Genomic DNA, 19,207 nt, shown 5'->3' on the forward strand with positions numbered 1-19,207 from the left:
TTAGGCAAGAAGTGCAGGTTAGTCAAATTTTAAAGTATAGCTCACAAACAAATGGAAACACGAAAGCATCACAACATTTTGTCTCATGACATTTTCCAAGGCAGGATGGCACCACTTTGCATTCACATCCACTTATTCAATATAGAACCAAAGTTCTATCATGGTACATGGGGACACATGTGTCCTAAACAAGTTTTTCGCCAGGAAAGGTAGGACACAGGCTGATTTAACCACTGATTCTGCTGTCCTGGTTGTTTCGAACCCTATCGAACTACTGCTTTGAGTTTCTTACCGATAACCACACTGCAATATTAAAAAATTGCAATACTTTGCCAGGCAAAAAAACGCTGCTTTTTGGCGTCACAAATGGTGCTTTGGTGGGATTTGCAAGGTTACTGATGCCGACTTAAATATAATTTCAGCTAAAGCCACCTTAAGCGTGTTGAATGTGCTAGTTGTATGTCTATCAACGAAGCAGTTTTTTTTTAGCTACAACTGACTTTGTTATGGGGACATATGTGTCCCGTGTACCTTTAAGCAGCATGGCTTGACTGCCTGTGCTGGGGAAGGGGCCAACAAGCAATATTGCTTTTGCCATGAAGAGGCACCTCGAGCAAGAGGTGCACAACATGGGATGTTACACCCGCTAACAAAAGAAGCACCTGCTATTGTTTCGTTTTTACAAAAGAAACATCAATGAAACTGGATTAACACACAATCATCACCTCTTATTTTGATCACTTAAGTTCATGCCATGAAGAGAAGCTCTCAGCATACAATGATTCGAGTAATATTATTTTGCACTGAAAGATTATTGGTGGATACATCATAAAACAGGCTTTTACATGAAAGCTTCAGTGCTATGTGCGTGTAAAAGTCAAAATGTAAAATTCGGACTTGTGAACCTACAAACTTTACAACTGTGAGATGTACTGTTGGCTATTAGTGGTATTATTACCGTGATTTGTGTCAACATTTTCAAAGCTTGGTGTTGAAACCAAAATTATGCTTTCTCGTCATTACAATGTGCTTTTGTTATACCTGCTATAACAGTGCTCCAGTTGGTTGCACAGGTTGTGAAGTAAAGCTTCCTTTGCATGCTATTTGAGTGCCACCGTGTGCAAGGTGCACACTATTGTAGCTGTTCACAGTGAGCTAGATTTTAGCTGTCTGTGAGCAAATCTGTGAGCAAACTTGCTCAGATTCGAATTGGGTAGTGAGTCAGAGTGTGAGTGAGGCTGCTTTTTCCTGCCGGCCTATGGTCCTATCTACTCATGTTCAGCATGCTATAAGCCTTACGTCAGCTCATGTTTTATACTCACGTCTACTCACATATTGCAACACACTGGCGTTGGTACACCTCCACGATATTCATCATCAGAACACAAGAGCCACAGAGGGTAAACAGGCTCCTTGATTGCCCATACATACTTTCTAACAAGAAGTTCTTGATAAAAATATTTCATATGAGTTTGCATCTTTCAGGAAAATTCTCTTGCTGGGTTGGAACCACTGATGACTCGTATTTGATGCTACAAGATGAAAACGCGTCTCGTAGAGCACGAGTTATATAAAATATTGCGTTAGAGTATTGACACAATGATTGAAAAAGCTAATTGCAACATTGCTACACGAGTCGACTCACTCAGGTTCACTCATACTGAGATCAAGCCATGTGTCTATGTGAGTACAGTAGAGAAAAATTTTAAGTCAGGTAGGTCTGAGTGCATTGGCTGAGAAAACAAGTTTTTAGTCTGAGTTGAGTGCATTGCAAGTGAGAAAACTTTTGGTGAGTCTGAGTTCAATGAATTCAGTTGGGGAAACTTTTAGTGAGGCTGAGGGGAGGCCTAAGCGCAAAACATACTTCTTGAGTAAGTCTGAGTGAGCTCCACATTTTTTTTTGCTGACCTATGGGTGTGTCACAAATTTAAGGAAGACAAAGAGCTCTCTCTCTCTCTAAGGAAGATAACAAAAGTGTTTATTACCAAAATGAAAGCAAGCACTGGGAGTAATTACATTGGCAGGCCTGGAATTATGGCTGTCTAAAATATGTGAGCCAGAGTAGGAAAGCACTGGTGAGATGCAGCGAGAGGATGAAAACCAGCGAAGGTTGGGCCAGCATATGAATTAAAGGAGCACTGACGCCTTTTTTCGACGACTAGTTTACTCCGTCATACAAACCTCCTGTATACAGAGGACAGCTCTGAGCGAACGTGAAGCTCAGAAATGCTGATAAGATACTTTAATTCGATATTAAAGTAAATTACTAGCTTGACGTCAGGGTACAGTACTAATTCTGGTGACTTCACGCACCAGTCTGGCTAGTTCTGACGACGTCAGGTACGACAACTTCCGAGATGGCCTCTTGTGTATCATGAACAGCGGGTGTGGCCGTGGAAACATGCGACGAGGAGTGCATGCCGTGTCGTGATGTCAGGGTAACAGTAGGAACCGAAACTAGGCTCTTACAAAACATGCTGTAATAACTTTTTCACGGTGTTCTCGTGCTTAACACCAAGTTTTCTAGGCTCTTGAGGGCTTGGCCTTTCATTTCTGTTTTTCGGTTGTATTTTGCAGTATTTGTGCTGTGTATGCTATGTATTTATTCTTATTCATTACATTTTCATTCCTATGTTATCATATGCAGCCGAAATGCTATGTACTATTGTATACTTTGTAACATGATCTTTTACTATTGTGCTGAGACCAACTGCACCACTGTCTGCCTGGGGGACCGGATCTCTGTCAAGCCGAAGAATTTCGGCTTTTTCTCCAGTTTCCCCTTTTCCCCTTATGTATCAAATGGTGAAAATAAAAGATTTTGATGGATTGATTGGACACAATAAAACGACACTGAAAATTTTCGTGCCAGTACTCCTTTCGTAGCATTAAGCATCGCAAGAAGAGGCAGCTACCTATTCAAACAAACAAATTTGAAGAGAACTTTGGTAGACTCGCACTTTATTAAACCTTGACAGTGATAAAACCTGCATGGCGTCCTACGCATCATCTACATTGTTTTAAAAGCCATTTCTCTGGTGTTGACTGCTGGTGTTGCACATTCACTGGAATGTTATGCTTTTTGCACGGTTTTCACACAACTTCACTCACCTCGGTAGTATAATAGGTGTAGCAGATAAGGTTTAAGTTCAATTAAAGTTTCATTTGTTGCTGCTAACATTGTCGGAGAATTAATATTAAAAGGTTAACTTCTCACTAACCTTGTTCTCCTGCGGTTAATATGCACACACTACTGCAATGTGTGTAGGTAGTATCATCACATGATGTAAAATAACAATTGAATAGGTCAATAAAAACAAACATTCAGTGTCTTTATTATCATCATGATAGAGAACCAATGTGCACCCCCAAAACAGTAGCAAGTTCATGTTAACTTTCAAAAACGGGTGCATTTCTCCAGAAGATGATGTTACAGCAACAAAATACAAAATAAGCATACAAATACAAGATTTAGCCCATGCTTATTGCACAAATATAGAAATTTCAATTCACCTCCAGCAGAATATACATAAAAACATAAAGCTAAATGGTGCAATGGCCTTATTATAAAAGGTTTTCATCAGCATGAATGCTCAAGCCAGTTCACATCCAGGCCACACACTGTGCAATGAAAAGCTCTAAACCAGTGTTTTGTACTAAATACGTGAGTCAAATTCAGCTGGTCTCGATTATTCAATGCAGTGGGTAGCCATATAATTTATTGTAGTTAATAATGTGAATATGGAATTGGCTAAGAGGCTCGGTTGCTGTATAAGTACATTATGGATGTTTTACAATTCTGTAGTAATGTATGTTTAAATATACAATTGTGTTTTCAGTGAAAGGTAACCTGTATGGTATATAGGTTGGCAAAAGGCAACATTCTCCATAGCTCTTGTTATTTTCACTCACAGTATTGTTGCCTTGCTGATGTATTTCAGCTCAGTGATTATTGATTACTTGCTATATGAGAACAACTGAAGAAAGCAAAGTTCTTATGATTCACTGCTTTAAACACGCAAAGCTTTAATACATGCAACTCTTCTCTCCTCTGGTTTCATTAATCTGTCCGAGCTCAGCGATGCAGGAAAGAAATTGAGACAGTGTCGCTCTAGCGGTGCTAAGCTTGAAGGAAGTGCGGAGCTTGGTGGCCTGCTTTCTCTTCAATAAAGCATTGCCGGGATAGTCTGTTGTATATCATTAAACAAGGTACCGCGCAAAATAAACATTGACAAGAAGAGAATGAGGATGGGCACAGACTCGTGACTGGTTTTTATTTAGAAGAAAAACGCATAATTATTCATCACAAATCGCTGATTAAACTAAGCACATGCGAGGAACCTGCTTTTATTGTGATACAATCTGATTAATGTAGCACTCACAAAAACATCTTTCTTTTTTCTATGATGAAGAAAACCTCGGCAAGCCCACATGGCACTGGTCATGACAGCGTCTCAAATTTTTGTTCTCACCAGAAAACACTGGCGCAGTTTACCACACTCAGCCAACAGGCATACACTGCAGTGAAGGGGCAGATTAGAGCCTTGTCCGTTCTTAATCGAAAGCTGGTGCTCCCTCCCTACGTCATTTTTTAAACATAGACCCATTTGGCCGATCCTGCATGTCAGAGGATTTCGTGTGCAACCCTCGTCGAGCACTCGACGAACTGAATGGCATGGCTCTTAGTGCAATCTTGCACACTCCTACTTGCAGAGGCAATGCGGGGGCATAGCGAGGCCAATTTGCATGGGGCAGAAAATACCATCGGCACAGTATGGCAATTGGCATCATTCTTCATTTCTATGGATATAGGGGACAACCACCGGTCGTATTTTACGACCTTGACATGCCGGAGTTGCACTAGCCTTCAACCTCTGCAGGAGCTTCTCTGCCACAGCAACCACAACTGACATAGAAAAACAGGCCTTCACCAACCTAAAAACCTAATTTTTTAGGCTGTCATGGACCAGGTGAACACAGGACTTCTCCAAGGCTCCCTTCTAGCAAAGCATGTCAATGGCCCGTTTAACAGTCTTTGAATGTGCAGAATCATACAACAGGTCTTTTCTAGCTCTCTGCTAGTACATCCAGCATGTGCGATCTGGTGTCAAAGAAAGGGTAATATCTGCAAACTGAATTCTGTTCTGGTCAGATAATTTGTAGGTGACGGTTAAGCCTCTCCTGTGTCATTCAAAGACCGCTAGAATATTTTGCACAGAATTAGTGCGTGTCAATCCAGTTTCTTCTTTAAAAGTACTGGGTAGTCATCTATGTATCTGAAAACTATAGCACAATGTCATGGTCAAAACAGCAGACCACAGACCACATCACGATCAATGCTGACTAAAACGATATCAGCTAGTACAAGTGCTATGCACGACCCTATCCTCCCATTGAACAAGGAGCTGGTTACCAAAAGTAACATATATTGATTCAAGATAAAACTCAGGAAGTCTCAAATATTATCCAGGGTGAAACTACTCGTGTTTTTTTATTTCTTTTTCTCTCTTCTCTCTATGTTTTCTGTCTTTGTCTCTGTTTATTTCTTTCTTCCTCTATATATGCAAAAAACGGCAGGAAAGGGAAGATGGAAGCTTGCAATGAAAATATCTATAAACAGGGGTGTGTGCTCAAGCCAAAGTTTCGACAAATAAACTTTTCTTCAGGGCTAGAACTCATTTTCTTTAGCACTTGTGCCTATATGCTGCTTACTCTCTCTCCAATCCAAACAGAGGAGTACAAGGTAGCTGAAAAAGGGGGGGAGGAGAGACCGCCATGAAAAATGAAGCAAGTCAAAGGAAAGAGTTATTCTGTGGAAGAAAAGAAGAAAAGCGAGGGTGGGGGTAGACGTTGCACTGAATCATGGCTGTCCGAGGAGTACAGCTTAACAACGGTAGGTTAGAAATTCCTAGGAAAAATGCTTAACTCTCATTGGGTTTCGTTGTGCATGTACCATATCGGATGGATTCCAGAGCCCCTTAGAAATGTTAATACCAGCTGGCTGAAGTGTGTTGAACTTGTGATTAAGGCATGACTGTATATGTTTTGTCTCTTGCATACTGGAAGTTTGAAGTGTGTAAAGTTTGAGATCGTCGAAGCTGTGACCTGTTACATTAAAATGCTGTTCCACTGCTTTCGATAATTCCTTCACCGTGTTTGCGCGATGTCCGCTCGATCCAACATTAACAGCCTGTCCCATTCTGCCAATGTACCGTTTCTGACAATGTGAACATTCCATCATAAAGATTACGTTTGGACAAGTGCAGATGAAACTAGATTTTATATGATGGACGTAATCACTTTCGGTGCTTTTAACTATAACGTCATCTTGAAGGTGTTTGCATGTCTTACATCTTGAACAAGGTGTTACGTGGTTAGTTGAGTGGGGGCTTACTTTTGCATGCACTAACTTGGCCTTTGTTACGTGTTTCTTTGTATCTTTTACTCTTTCTGTCTACATATTTCTGTCTCTCTCTCCATCTTACGTCCTTTCTTAATCTCTACACTATACTTTACTCTCTCCCCTCTTCCTATACCTTCTTACTTCACTTTCAAGGCAGTCACATCATGGGAACACAAGGGCGACATGAGAAACTCTACGAAGTAGAGAACATCCTAAGTGATGATTCTGGCCGTACATGCTCATCCGATCGGTTCAGTTCCTTCGATGCTCACTGTACTCCACCAAAATCCAGAAGGTGGCATCATTACCTTTTGTATGCAGCAGCAAAGTTTTTAGCTCATCACAGATATAGCAACACTGGTACCAACAAGTACGAGAGCTCACAAAAGCTCGACAAATACTTCAATAACATTGGCGGGGGACAGGCAAGGACTTGCACAGTAGGACAATGACGCAAATCGTGCCTCTGGAGCTGCGGAAGTCAGTTTTCAATCTCAAGAAGGTTCGGTGGCCAACGCAGGGCCAACAGTGAATGGCGCCGTGGTAAGGGTGAGTGACGGGACGCGAAGAGTCTACTCAGAAGCAGGTTGGTGGTCTCATTCAGCTGGTAGCAGGTCATGCTGAGGTGGTGGTTCCCATTGCATGTCATACTGGTCTTAAAAAAGTAGTCAGGGTATCTAAGTGCAACCAGAGTCGCTGCAAAGCAGGGGCATAGTCAGGGGGTGGCACTACGGGCCCGTGACCACCTAGAAATTTTCTTTCGCCATGATATACAGGGCATAAAATGACACTCGAGCACAAGTTCTGGCCCGGCCCCCACTTCAGGTGAAGGAGGTGCCCCCCCCCCCGACCCGAAAAAAATTTCTGCCTACGCCCCTGCTGCAAAGAATTGACAACATATGCACATGACATGGCCTGAATGCTCACAAGTGTAGCAGATGGGGAATTGTCAGCTGGGTGCCTGGGTTTCCGTAGCACTGCCGTGCAGTAGGAAATGGAATCATTGGTGCTCACACATGTCGAGAAGTCGACACACGTAGGGTTCGCAGTATATTTGCACCGACAGCCACATAAGTCAGTGGGACATTGACAGGTATTGGCAGAGAGGCAAACTACCTTGGAGACGTGCTCCTCTATCACTTGTGTGATAATGGGCACAAGATCTGAAGTAGTGTGTTTTGTTGTCTGTAAATATGACAGGCACAAAATTTGTCGAGCCACTTTGTCATGCATATATCCTTTGATTTCCAACAGCAGCATGTTATGCTCACCACCGTTCATCAACAGTGCGAGACTATCATCTGTCGCCGCCACAAGAGTCTCGTCGGTCGCTGCTGGTTGCCACGCTAAGACCCATTGTTTCCACAGTTCGTCAAAGCTCTGGCACAGGGTGGCAAGTTCATACACGGTCCGCAGGTCCTTGGCCAGCAACATCTGAAAGGCGCCGTCTATCCGCTTCAGGATGTGCTTAACCTTGTCTTTTTTTCTCATCGAAGGGTCGAAAGAGCGGTGATGGTTCCTTGTTCTTGTAAATGCTCCCTCAAGAACATGGTGGTTGCTTCCATTATTAAAGGCCTTATGTGACAGTTGGTGTTGTCTCCTTGCAAATACCTTGATCTGCCTGCTCGCACAACCACGGCATTTGCTCACGCCCTCTTTGCATTTCAGCATGTCGCCATAGCTTCATGTAACCATACACCTTACTAGTATCACCCGGACAAGGAAGGCTCCATGTCTGGGCTGCCCTCGTGGACTGTCCACATGCGCAGGCATCTGTTAGTGGCTAATAAAATGCCGCAGTAGTTTTTGGGTGTCGCTACATAAGTTATAGTGCAATGCAAATGAGTTCTGCGGAATCCCGCAAGGTGGCGGAAAGCTTAAGAAAGGGAAAATTGACGACCACCCATAACAGTTTATAGGTTTCGAACGACTGAAAAATGCCTTCCTTACGGAATAATAATGGTCTGGTCATCGCTTCATTAAATCGAGTTTCAATGCTCCTGACAAAGTCAGAAAGGCCATATTAGGCATGTCCCATAAAAAATCAGCCAGATGGCATAGCAGTACATTTGTTCAAAGATGGATAAAATGTCTGAAGACCAAATGTTCCACTAAGCTTATAAACTATTAATGTAATCTTAATATACAAAAAAGGAGACATCTATAAAAGTTAAATGATATAGTCCAATCAGCCTATAGCTGACACAATATACAAAGCACTCCTGAAATCAATCTCAAATAGGATAAGAGAAACACCCTACTTTGCCCACCCAATATAGAGGAAGTGGACTTCAGGAAAAAACATTCCACATCGGATCACAGCCATGATGTCTATCTAGTAATTGATATTTTCCAAGTGTGCAAACTCCTTTATGTGGCTTCCATAGACTATGAAAAAGCATTCGATTCAGCAGAAATACTAGTGCTTCGAGGCTTTGCATCGCCACGGAGTACCCAAGACAATAACTATCATCTACAATAATTCTACAGCTGCTTCTGCACATGAAGAGCAAAACATTTTTGGTAAAAAAAAAGGAATGTGTTCTTTACTACATGCCTACAAAGACTGTTTGAAGAGCTAGATTGGGAACAAAGAGGAACTAATGAGGAATTTATGGAGAATACCTGGGTAATCTGCTGTTTACGGGCATCATGCTTTTCAGCAATGATAGGAACTAACTGCAACTAATACTGATGATCTATACCAAGAAAGTACCGGAGTAATTGAAGTAGGACTAAAAATAAATCATCTATAAAGACTAAGCTCATACAAGCTCAATATCCTAGTTAAAGATAATGGGTTTAAAATTAGCAGCTAGCCTTTAGAATGAGTACAAGCTTAAATTGCATACATAGAACAATTACTAAGATGGGTGCATACACGTGAAAAGAAAATTCAGCAAAGAACAAAAATGTGCTCGAGCACTCGCAGCAAACATTACATAATCATGACAAAAAACTTGCCGCTATCCTTAAAGTGAAAAGTATACCACTACTGCATTCTAACAAAGTACTAACACACACTGCACAAACTTGGAGAATAACAAAAAAACTCGTAATCAAAGACCATGCAGTGTGCATTGCAATAAAAAAAGAGGTGTAACATGGAGATAGAAAACAAGCTAAGAAGATCAAGGAACACAAAGCATTAGCTTATATCCTGGCGACAGTTAAAAGGCTTAAATTTCAACCAGTGTGCACATGAACATCATGGAAAGCTTGCAGGTAGCGAGAAGGCCAGCACCAGAGGTCACAAAATTAGTTGAAAACAACTGGACTTCTCCACAAAAAAAAGTTGCTTGATCATGAACATTCACAGCATCTAACACCTTGACTTGACTCACTGAATGACATTCTGCCGCTACTAAAAACCACACACAAAAGAGAGACACAAACACGACAACATGGGTGGCTTGACTCGTTTGGCATCGCAATGAAGTTATAGTGCCGTTGAAATTGTCCTTGTAGGCTGTATGATGGCAGAAACAGTCCTTCCAAAACACAATTTGGAATGTAACACATGAGTGAAGTCAAGTACCCCTCCAACTATTCCCACTGAATCGAGTGTTGAGCACCACAGTTGTGGCTCGGCATGTACAGTGTGCTGTCAAAGGTGGTGGGTGAGTTGTCGGGGAGACGCGTCAGTGGAAACAGGTCAGCAGCGTGTGGCGGCTCATTATTGGTAGGTGGCCGCTAGGCTGATCATCACTGCAATGATTTGGCTTTGCGAGGCTGTTGTTGACACCAAGTAGGCTTGTGACTAGAATCATTTGTCAGTGATCCTGCATCCTCTTGCTTCAAAAAAGGGTGCACATGGTAATTGTGGCATAGTGAGAGAGCACTTCAGTGATCTGACTGGCAGGTGCTGTCAATGTGGTGGGTGAATGTTGAGGGGAGTGATGCAAAGGAAGAGGTTCAGCCTGCGTTATGGTGGACTAGCGGCTACAGAGCTTGAGGTTGAAAAACATGTTGCACTTGCTGTATATCAAGAGATACAAAATTGCAAAAAAAATGGCTCGAAGCTTGCACTAAGCGACGCATAGCAAGATACACTGTGAAGCTGATCGGTCTCTTGCTTACTTATTACTGTACTTAGGCAGAACTTGGCTGTAACAAGGTTGAACTTGGCTTGACTGGCGAAAAGCGAGTGGGTATGTAGTGAACTGCCTCCCTTATCTTAGACATCTGATTTTTGATGAGAAACCGTTGCTCAAGCAGCACTGTGGCCCTCTCCCTCGAAGAACGGTCTTGTAACAAGTTTTACTCAGCCACACATCTTCCAGCTCGGTCATAGCGTCAGGGAAGAGCTCCTGCAGCATACGCAAGCCAAGTCGCTCTACTCCACTTATCGCACAGTCCTGAGAGTAGACAGGTTGTTTGTGTTGAACCGAAGACGATCACACACTTCATAGGAATGTCCGAATTCCAACGAAAGGAACTCACACTGAAAGCTTGTGTCGGCACCACTGGTAGAGGCACGGGTTTTCAACACTTCTCAGTGGGCTGGGCTTTGCTACGGGGAACACACATGAAGAGCATTTGCCGCATGTTTGGGCTCCCTGTAATCGGGATCTTCTTGCCACTGCAGTCTCTTCCGTTACAATTCCCTGGCCATATACTGTGGATCTTCTCGGCGCTGCCACTGACGTTCACGCATAGTGACAAGCCTCGCTTCACAAACTGCAGCTTCTTCCTTGGGAGTGCGCTTTATCTTCGAGCAACTTATGACTGCATATGGTTAGGCACGAGTTCATTTGCAGCCATTTTTTGGGTGAACTGTTGCCTTCTTCATTTTTAGTGGACCAGTGGTGAGTAGTGGCATTTACCCAATTTTCGTGGCACATACCGTATATGATGATAGTTTCGTAATACGAGATACAAGTGATGGTTTGCTAAACAGCTTTAAAATCCTCACAGAATCACCTGTGGGAGTTGTCTAGGTAATGCACAGGCATAGACAGTTTTCCTCTGTGCACTGCAATAACCTTCTCATAATGTTGCATGATCTGTCAACCAAGAAATTCACTTTGCTTCAAAATGGATGGTTGCAGCTTCTCACTGCAGGTGCAACAAAGGGAAAACTATGTAGTTGCGCTTGCGCCTCAGTTTAAGGCACTGTGTTTTGCCACGAAGGTCTTCAAGCCGCCAAGTTTTCACATCACCACTAGCGGCATCACATTTATATATGCAAAGCCAGGATGACTGGAGTGGTACTTTGTAAAAGTCCCTTGGATTTTGTAGGGCTGCGGCTTTAAAACTGCTGTCATTCACCTCCAACACAACAGCCGGTCCATCATCCAGCAAGTGCGTGCTGCCTCCCGTTTGAATGTGACATCTGGCCCAGAGCCGTGGCGGTCTGGTTTTCGAGCTCCAGGAATTCCGGTCAAAACAGGGACTGGGTCTGGGGTGCTGGCCGCGCTGTTTGAAGGCATCTGCCGGCCACGGGGACACGCTGCAGAACACCCCCTGTGGAGTCATGTTCGCGCCGAGTCGCAGGCGACGGCCTGCATGCTGGCAGAAGAGTGGAATGTGTAAGCGATAAATTCCGCGCACGTGGTGTTGGCTCCTGACACCGTGAATGAACACGCGTGTAAGAGAAAGGAGGAAAGCAGTGTTTCTCGGAATATCTGGGCTTTCCGTTTAGGCCCGGCCCGGTGGGCGGGGGCCAAGAAATACGCTCTGGTTGGCCGCCGTGGTCAAGGGATGGACAAAGAGCGGCCACCGCCCATTTTCTTTTTTCTTGGCAGGAGATATTGAGCTGCACGAGTGCGGCACGACAGTCTGGGCTGTAATCAGCGTTGCTGACAGATCGGTGAGGCTCCGTACTATTACGTAAGGCTAGCCTGGGCTGAAATCATGTGTTGATAGATCAGTGAGGCTAGCGGCGAGCGCAACGTAAGACAGTCTGGGCTCTAACTTCTTCAATAAGTAGAAGAGTGAGACTGTGTGTTATTCCTGTTTAATCTCGTATATTTCTAGCTCAGTTGTATCCATTATTTTACGTTCACATAAACTACTAAATTCATCTAACCACCACTGCTGCCTACGTGTGAATGCATCATCGCTGCCGATCATCAACGAAGATCTCCGTGATCGACGACGACGAAGGACCATCGAAACTTTACTGGCGCAGCCCGACAGGATCGGCAAGCCACACGAAGAGCAACTGCAAGGTGTCCATCGAGCCAGAGACGCACCACTGCAAGGAGGTGCCAGCGAGTCCCATCGCCATCGAAAGTCGTCGGGAGCCGAACCACAGCGGAGGCTCCCAGCAGAAACGGGTGAGCGGGATTCCTTACGCTTTGTCTAAGTTGGCATGGCTGTTGCTCTGTGAGGCTAGAGATGATCACGCGCAGAATGGCAAGCGCTGTGGGGTCTAGTGTGGGCGAGGATGGTGCATCTGAGCAGAGGGAAGATCAGAGACAGCAGGAGCTTCCGAGCTTCAGAGAGACTGAGTCTGAGCAGTCGGTCACCGGAGGTGGTAGTGGGGCGCTAGGCGCTCTACAAGATCCGGATAGGTCAGATCCAGAGGGAATGGCAGTACGATGCCTGCAGCTCGAGCTCGAAAAAGTACGCCTACAGCTTGAATGTGAACGCGTAGCCCTACGCAGAGCAGAGATTGAGCAATCGAGTAGGTCGCCTTCGATGTCGGGAACGAACGACCGCCGCCATACCGGCATTGACGGAGTAGCACAATGCGCTAAGATGCTGAAGGCATACAGGTTGCCGTGCGACGCGGATGTCCCGATGTGGTTCGATGAGGTGGAAAAACTGTTTTCATCCTTCCAGGTACCGGAAGAGAACGGAGTACACTTGATAATGCCTGCGCTGTCTGAGCGAGTCCGCTATATGCTGTGTAGCTTGAGTGAAGAGGAGTGTGTGGAATATGAGATCGTGAAACGTGCGGTACTAAATGAACTTAAGCTCACCCCAGCTGAGTACTTAGACAGGTTTCAAAAGGTGACGAAGAAAAGAGAGGAAACATGGGCTCAGTTCGCTTCTCGGGCCAGAACGTACTTCGCGTATTACCTGCAATCTCGTAATGCCGATACTAAGGAAGCGGTTGCTGAGCTAATGGTCGCTGACCGAATGAAGGCGAGTTTGGGCCCGGAAGGTCTAGAGTATGTTCTTTTGCGGGAGGGCGAAAAGTGGTTCAAACCTGTAGAGGTTGCTAAAGTTCTCGAGACTTTTGAAGAGGCGAAAGGAAAGGGTCGAGCAACTAAGACGGTTGGAGTGCCAACTGCTCCGCCGTTAGCCAGGCAGACCGGCATAGAAAAGGCCAATGTAAGGTGCTACATTTGTCGCGGTCAGGGTCACGTGGCTAGGGATTGTCCTCAGGCCTCAAGTAAGGAGCAGCAGGCGAAGTTGACCACTGTGCCTAAACAGAGTCCACAATGTCGCCATTGTTGGTAAGTTACCGCCACCCGAGCAGGAAAGGGTGCTGAGTGCGAGGATGGAAGTATTCGAGCGAAGTGCTGGCTCGGGCCGGTCGAAACTGGAACTTATCCCGATCACGTGCGGTGGCATAACTACTGAAGCTGTGCTGGACACAGACAGTGAAATAACGGTGATACGTGAAGGGATACTTCCGCAAAGGGTAAAGGATTCATCGGGCGCAGTGAGGCTCCAGTCGGCGTTTGGAAAAACCATCCAAGCAACTTTGGCTACATTGCCAATAGCTTTAAACTACCCGGGAGGGGTGGGACAACCACAGAAGGTTGATCTGGTGTGTGCTATTACTGACCAGCTCGCGGATGGAGTTAACTGTCTGCTGTCAAAAGAGGATTGGGAGTTACTGCATGCACAGGAAGACAATGGGAGTGAACGGGAAAGTGTTACGCATGTCGTCAGTGCAGTGGGACTTCGATCAGGTGAAATGAAAGAGAGTGATACAGCAGTTTTAAACTGTGGCTACGGTGAAACGGTTGATGAGGTTCAAGAATCGGGAGAAGCTTTTGCCGATCAGGTCACTAATCAGCGAGAGCAATTTAGAGCTGAGCAGCTTTCAGATGATAGTCTTCGAAGGTCATGGGAGGATGCAAGAAAAAAGAAAGCTGGCATGTTTGTGGCAGAAGGGCTCTTATACCATCAGGACTCTTTAGCGGGAGTCAAGGTCAGACAGTTAGTCCTGCCGGTTGATTGAAAGGCGCAGCGAGGTGTTGGAGCTGGCGCATGAGTCCTTATGGGGTGGACACTTGGGGTCGAAAAAGACCAGGCAACGCATAAAGTATAGTTTCTTTTGGCCAGGAATGGAAAGGGATATTGTTGAGCATTGTAAGACATGCCATCAGTGCTAGGCGCGGTCTGATAGAAGGCAAAGTGACAAGATACCCATTACGCCACTCACGCGGCCGGAACACCCATTCCAGGTGGTTAATGTAGATGTCATCGGCCCTATCGATGTGCCGTCGGCGAGAGGCCACAGATATGCCCTGTGCCTCGTTGATCTTTGCACTAGATGGCCTGAGGTGGTGCCACTCCGATCGTTGACTGCAAGGGCCACATGCGAGGCATTACTGGAAATTTTTAGTCGCACCGGTGTTCCGGAAATGGTCTGTTCTGATCAGGGCACAAACTTTAAGTCACAAATGACACAGTTGATGTTGGAAAAATTGGGCTGTTCACCCAGGTTTTCCACCCCTGAACACCGCGAGAGCAATGGCGTGGTGGAAAGATGGAACAGGGTTCTCAAAAATATGCTGTATCATGTAATAGAACGTGACCAAAAGAATTGGGACAAGCTTGTCCCATTTGTGCTGTGGGCGTACCGCGAAGTGCCACATGACACCACAGGGGTGTCGCCATTCAGGCTGTTGTATGGCAGAAACCCGACCGGGCCTCTATCAATTTTGCAACAGACTTGGACGGGTGAAGTAATTGTGCCGGCAACTCTCAGAGAGAAACCATCGAAGTATTTGCAACAACTGCGTGAGCAACTAGATCTTGCCGCGAGCGTAGCGGAATTGACAAGCACTGCACACCAGGGCAGATACGCTGAAGTGTACAATAGGAGGGCGCGAAGTAAAGAATTTAATGTTGGAGACCAAGTGCTGCTGTTTGATACAGCTAGGGCAACAAAGATGGCGGCCAGGTGGTTGGGGCCGTTCGCGATAACAGGTAAAGAGCGGGAACACTCTTATCGCCTACAAATGAATGACGGAAAGTCCTCGGTGGTGCATGCAAATCGGCTCACGCCCTACTATGCTAGAGTAAGCCACGTTGGGGTAGTCTTCGAGGAGGACGAAGAGTTTGGTGACGTGGAGTACGCGCCACAGGCGGTGCCTACTGCAGATAGAGAGAGTGTGATACTCCCCGAAAAGCTGGATCACTTGCGTCCTGACGCGCGGAAGGAGATTGAGAGGGTATTTCAGAAACATCGCTGTGTTTTTGATGGAAAGCCTGGGATGGCTCAGGTAGGCCGGCATCGTATTGAGTTGGAGGAGAGTTGTAAGCCCAAAAGGACATTCCCTTACCGAGTTCCAGAGCTGTTAAAGAAAGAGGTTAGTCGTCAGGTTGGAGAACTTCTTGATCTGGGGCTTATATACCCAGTGGAAAGTGAATTCGCACACCCGGTTGTGTGTGTGGGTAAGAAAGACGGGACAATGCGCATGTGCATTGATTATAGGACGTTGAATGCTGTCACGCGCGTGGATGCCTTTCCAATGACTAATCCGCGAGAGCTAATTTTCAGAGTGGGTCGCGCAAATTTCATAACTGTAGTTGACCTCAGGAGAGGGTACTGGCAGATGCCAATGGATCCCCAAAGTGAATATCTCACGGCGTTCGTGACACACGATGGGCAGTACGCGTGGAGGGTAATGCCGTTCGGTTTGAAGAACTCAGCAGCTACCTTTCAGCGGATGGTTAATGCATTGCTGTCAGCACACCAGGCTTATGCATCAGCGTACCTTGATGATATAGCAATTTTTTCAGACACATGGGAGGAACACCTTCGCCATGTGCACACTGTGTTTAGGATTCTTGGTGATGCCGGTCTGAAGGCAAGCTCTGAAAAATGCCAGGTAGCGCAAACACATATCCGTTATCTCGGACATGTGGTTGGCTCGGGAACTCACGGCCCAGACCCAGAAAAGATAGCTGCTATCAAAGGTCTTGTACCGCCGCGCACAAAGAAGGAAGTGAGAAGCCTCTTGGGGCTTTGTGGGTATTACCGCGAGTATGTGTCGAACTACGCGGACGTCGCGGGCCCGCTCACAGCTTTACCTAGGCGGGGGGTGCCAAATGAAATCCCATGGGGAGAAGATGCTCAGGAGGCGTTCGATAGCTTAAAGACGTCCTTGTGCCAGGCTGTCGCCATGAACACTCCTGACCCTCATCAGCCATATTGGCTCTTCACGGATGCGTCAGCCACGGCAGCCGGAGCCTGTTTGGCTCAAATGTCGGCAGACGGGAAAGAAAAGCCGATAGCGTTCGCTAGCCATCGATTTAACCCGACACAGGGGCGCTGGTCAACGATAGAAAGGGAGGCATTTGCAATAATATGGGCGCTCAAGAAATTTGACTATTGGCTCTTTGGAGCAGTGGTGAATGTGGTCTCTGATCATAACCCTCTGTCCTACCTGACCACCAGCACTCCGCAGGCAGCAAAGCTAGCTAGGTGGGCACTTTCATTGCAGCGATACAATGTCACGGTGCGCCATCGGAAAGGCGCGCATAATGCCAATGCGGATGCACTGTCAAGGCTTCAGAATGGCTTATGGGAGCCAGCTCAATAACCAGCCATGCTAGCTTGGACGGGCGTGAATGTTCCCGTTCACCTCAAGTGTGGTGTATGCTGAACTATAGAACTGCACGGAACTCTTCGCGGTGCATTGGACTCTTTGTAGATATATATAGCTGTATCTAGAGCACTTGTGCCACATGCATACAATATTTCTTTTTGTTTCTTTGCAAGTGTCGTGCTTTATAGTGAAATGAAATATGTCATGTTGCCTTGCCTGTATAGCCCAATTTTACATGTATGCTTTATTGAGTGTATCATTCTCAGCGTTATTCTGCATGGAAAGGCTGCTTTTCGTTGATCTGTAAATAATTTTTCACAGAGCCCGGACGTAGTGATCCAGCGGCCTTTGTTTAATTTATAGTATAGCTGAGCACGTTTAGAGCCCAGTATACTCTTTAGGAGGGGCGTGTAAGGCCGCTTATGGCTGCGAGCCGTTCAGGAGAGAGGGCAGGGGCTCTTTAGCACGCCGATGGTGGCCGCGGTTTGGCGCCAAGGAACGAACCGCGAGTTCGCGGAAGGCCGAGAGGGGTCGGCGCCGTCTCCCGCTGTGTTCGGGAGCGTTCAGGACGGTCGAGCCGTCTGCGGTGGCGCCATGCGGGCAAGTGCGTGCTGCCTCCCGTTTGAATGTGACATCTGGCCCAGAGCCGTGGCGGTCTGGTTTTCGAGCTCCAGGAATTCCGGTCAAAACAGGGACTGGGTCTGGGGTGCTGGCCGCGCTGTTTGAAGGCATCTGCCGGCCACGGGGACACGCTGCAGAACACCCCCTGTGGAGTCATGTTCGCGCCGAGTCGCAGGCGACGGCCTGCTTGCTGGCCGAAGAGTGGAATGTGTAAGCGATAAACTCCGCGCACGTGGTGTTGGCTCCTGACACCGTGAATGAACACGCGTGTAAGAGAAAGGAGGAAAGCAGTGTTTCGCGGAATATCTGGGCTTTCCGTTTAGGCCCGGCCCGGTGGGCGGGGGCCAAGAAATACTTACGCTGTGGTTGGCCGCCGTGGTCAAGGGATGGACAAAGAGCGGCCACCGCCCATTTTCTTTGTTCTTGGCAGGAGATATTGAGCTGCACGAGTGCGGCACGACAGTCTGGGCTGTAATCAGCGTTGCTGATAGATCGGTGAGGCTCCGTACTATGTACGTAAGGCTAGCCTGGGCTGAAATCATGTGTTGATAGATCAGTGAGGCTAGCGGCGAGCGCAACGTAAGACAGTCTGGGCTCTAACTTCTTCAATAAGTAGAAGAGTGAGACTGTGTGTTATTCCTGTTTAATCTCTTTTATATTTCTAGCTCAGTTGTATCCATTATTTTACGTTCACATAAACTACTAAATTCATCTAACCACCACTGCTGCCTACGTGTGAATGCATCATCGCTGCCGATCATCAACGAAGATCTCCGTAATCGACGACGACGAAGGACCATCGAAACTTTACCTGAAGTGGACGGCAGGATGACCGCCGCCGTAGCTCAGTGGTAGAGCATCGGACGCGTTATTCGAAGGTCGCAGGTTCGGTCCCTGTCGGCGGCAAGTTCTGTTTTCGTCCACTTTACTTTCTTCACATTTATGTTCTAAATACTACAGATAACACCCCCTATACTTTCCTTGGCGTTATTCTCTGTTAGTTCTCATTAATATTGTGTCTAACAAAGAAAACGAGCCCTTAAGAGTAATATCCTTTCCTTCATGATCATACAGTTGAGATTCCTGCAGAAAAGTTTAAAATTGATTGTAGATCCACTTACCACGATTTATAAAAGCATTCGACAATTCTCACAAAATTACAACGCTGCCTTTATATATTGCTGCACATTTTTGCTCACAGACATCTGAAAACTAACGTAAATTTCTGGAATTATGCTTCGGAACTTGTTGGCGTTATCACATGACTACAAAGTACTAATACTTGTATTATGCATAATTAGTACATATATGTTTACAATATATCCATGCCAGCTAGTACCATCTGCAACTTAAAGTTCTTCATCTTTAATTGCTCACTTCTTGGCTTATGCATAATTACCACATTGAAAATTAAGCCCAGCATTATGGCTGCAAGGTCAGC

At 45.9% G+C, this 19,207-nt stretch overlaps 1 protein-coding gene across 1 annotated transcript in view; it reads left to right on the forward strand.

Annotated features, from left to right (window-relative positions):
* LOC125756461 (uncharacterized) overlaps nt 1-17,980 on the forward strand; it is a 48,232-nt gene extending 30,252 nt beyond the window's left edge. The window contains exons 2-6 of the mRNA XM_049411270.1: nt 11,645-11,934; nt 12,537-12,684; nt 12,812-13,777; nt 13,818-14,274; nt 17,790-17,980. Of these exons, the coding sequence (XP_049267227.1) occupies nt 11,645-11,934; nt 12,537-12,684; nt 12,812-13,777; nt 13,818-14,274; nt 17,790-17,980 (2,052 nt within the window). The remainder of the gene's footprint in view (nt 1-11,644; nt 11,935-12,536; nt 12,685-12,811; nt 13,778-13,817; nt 14,275-17,789) is intronic.
* The last annotated feature ends 1,227 nt before the right edge of the window (nt 17,981-19,207 follow it).

Source organism: Rhipicephalus sanguineus, chromosome 11 (assembly GCF_013339695.2).
Source record: "Rhipicephalus sanguineus isolate Rsan-2018 chromosome 11, BIME_Rsan_1.4, whole genome shotgun sequence".
Lineage (NCBI taxonomy): Eukaryota > Metazoa > Arthropoda > Arachnida > Ixodida > Ixodidae > Rhipicephalus > Rhipicephalus sanguineus.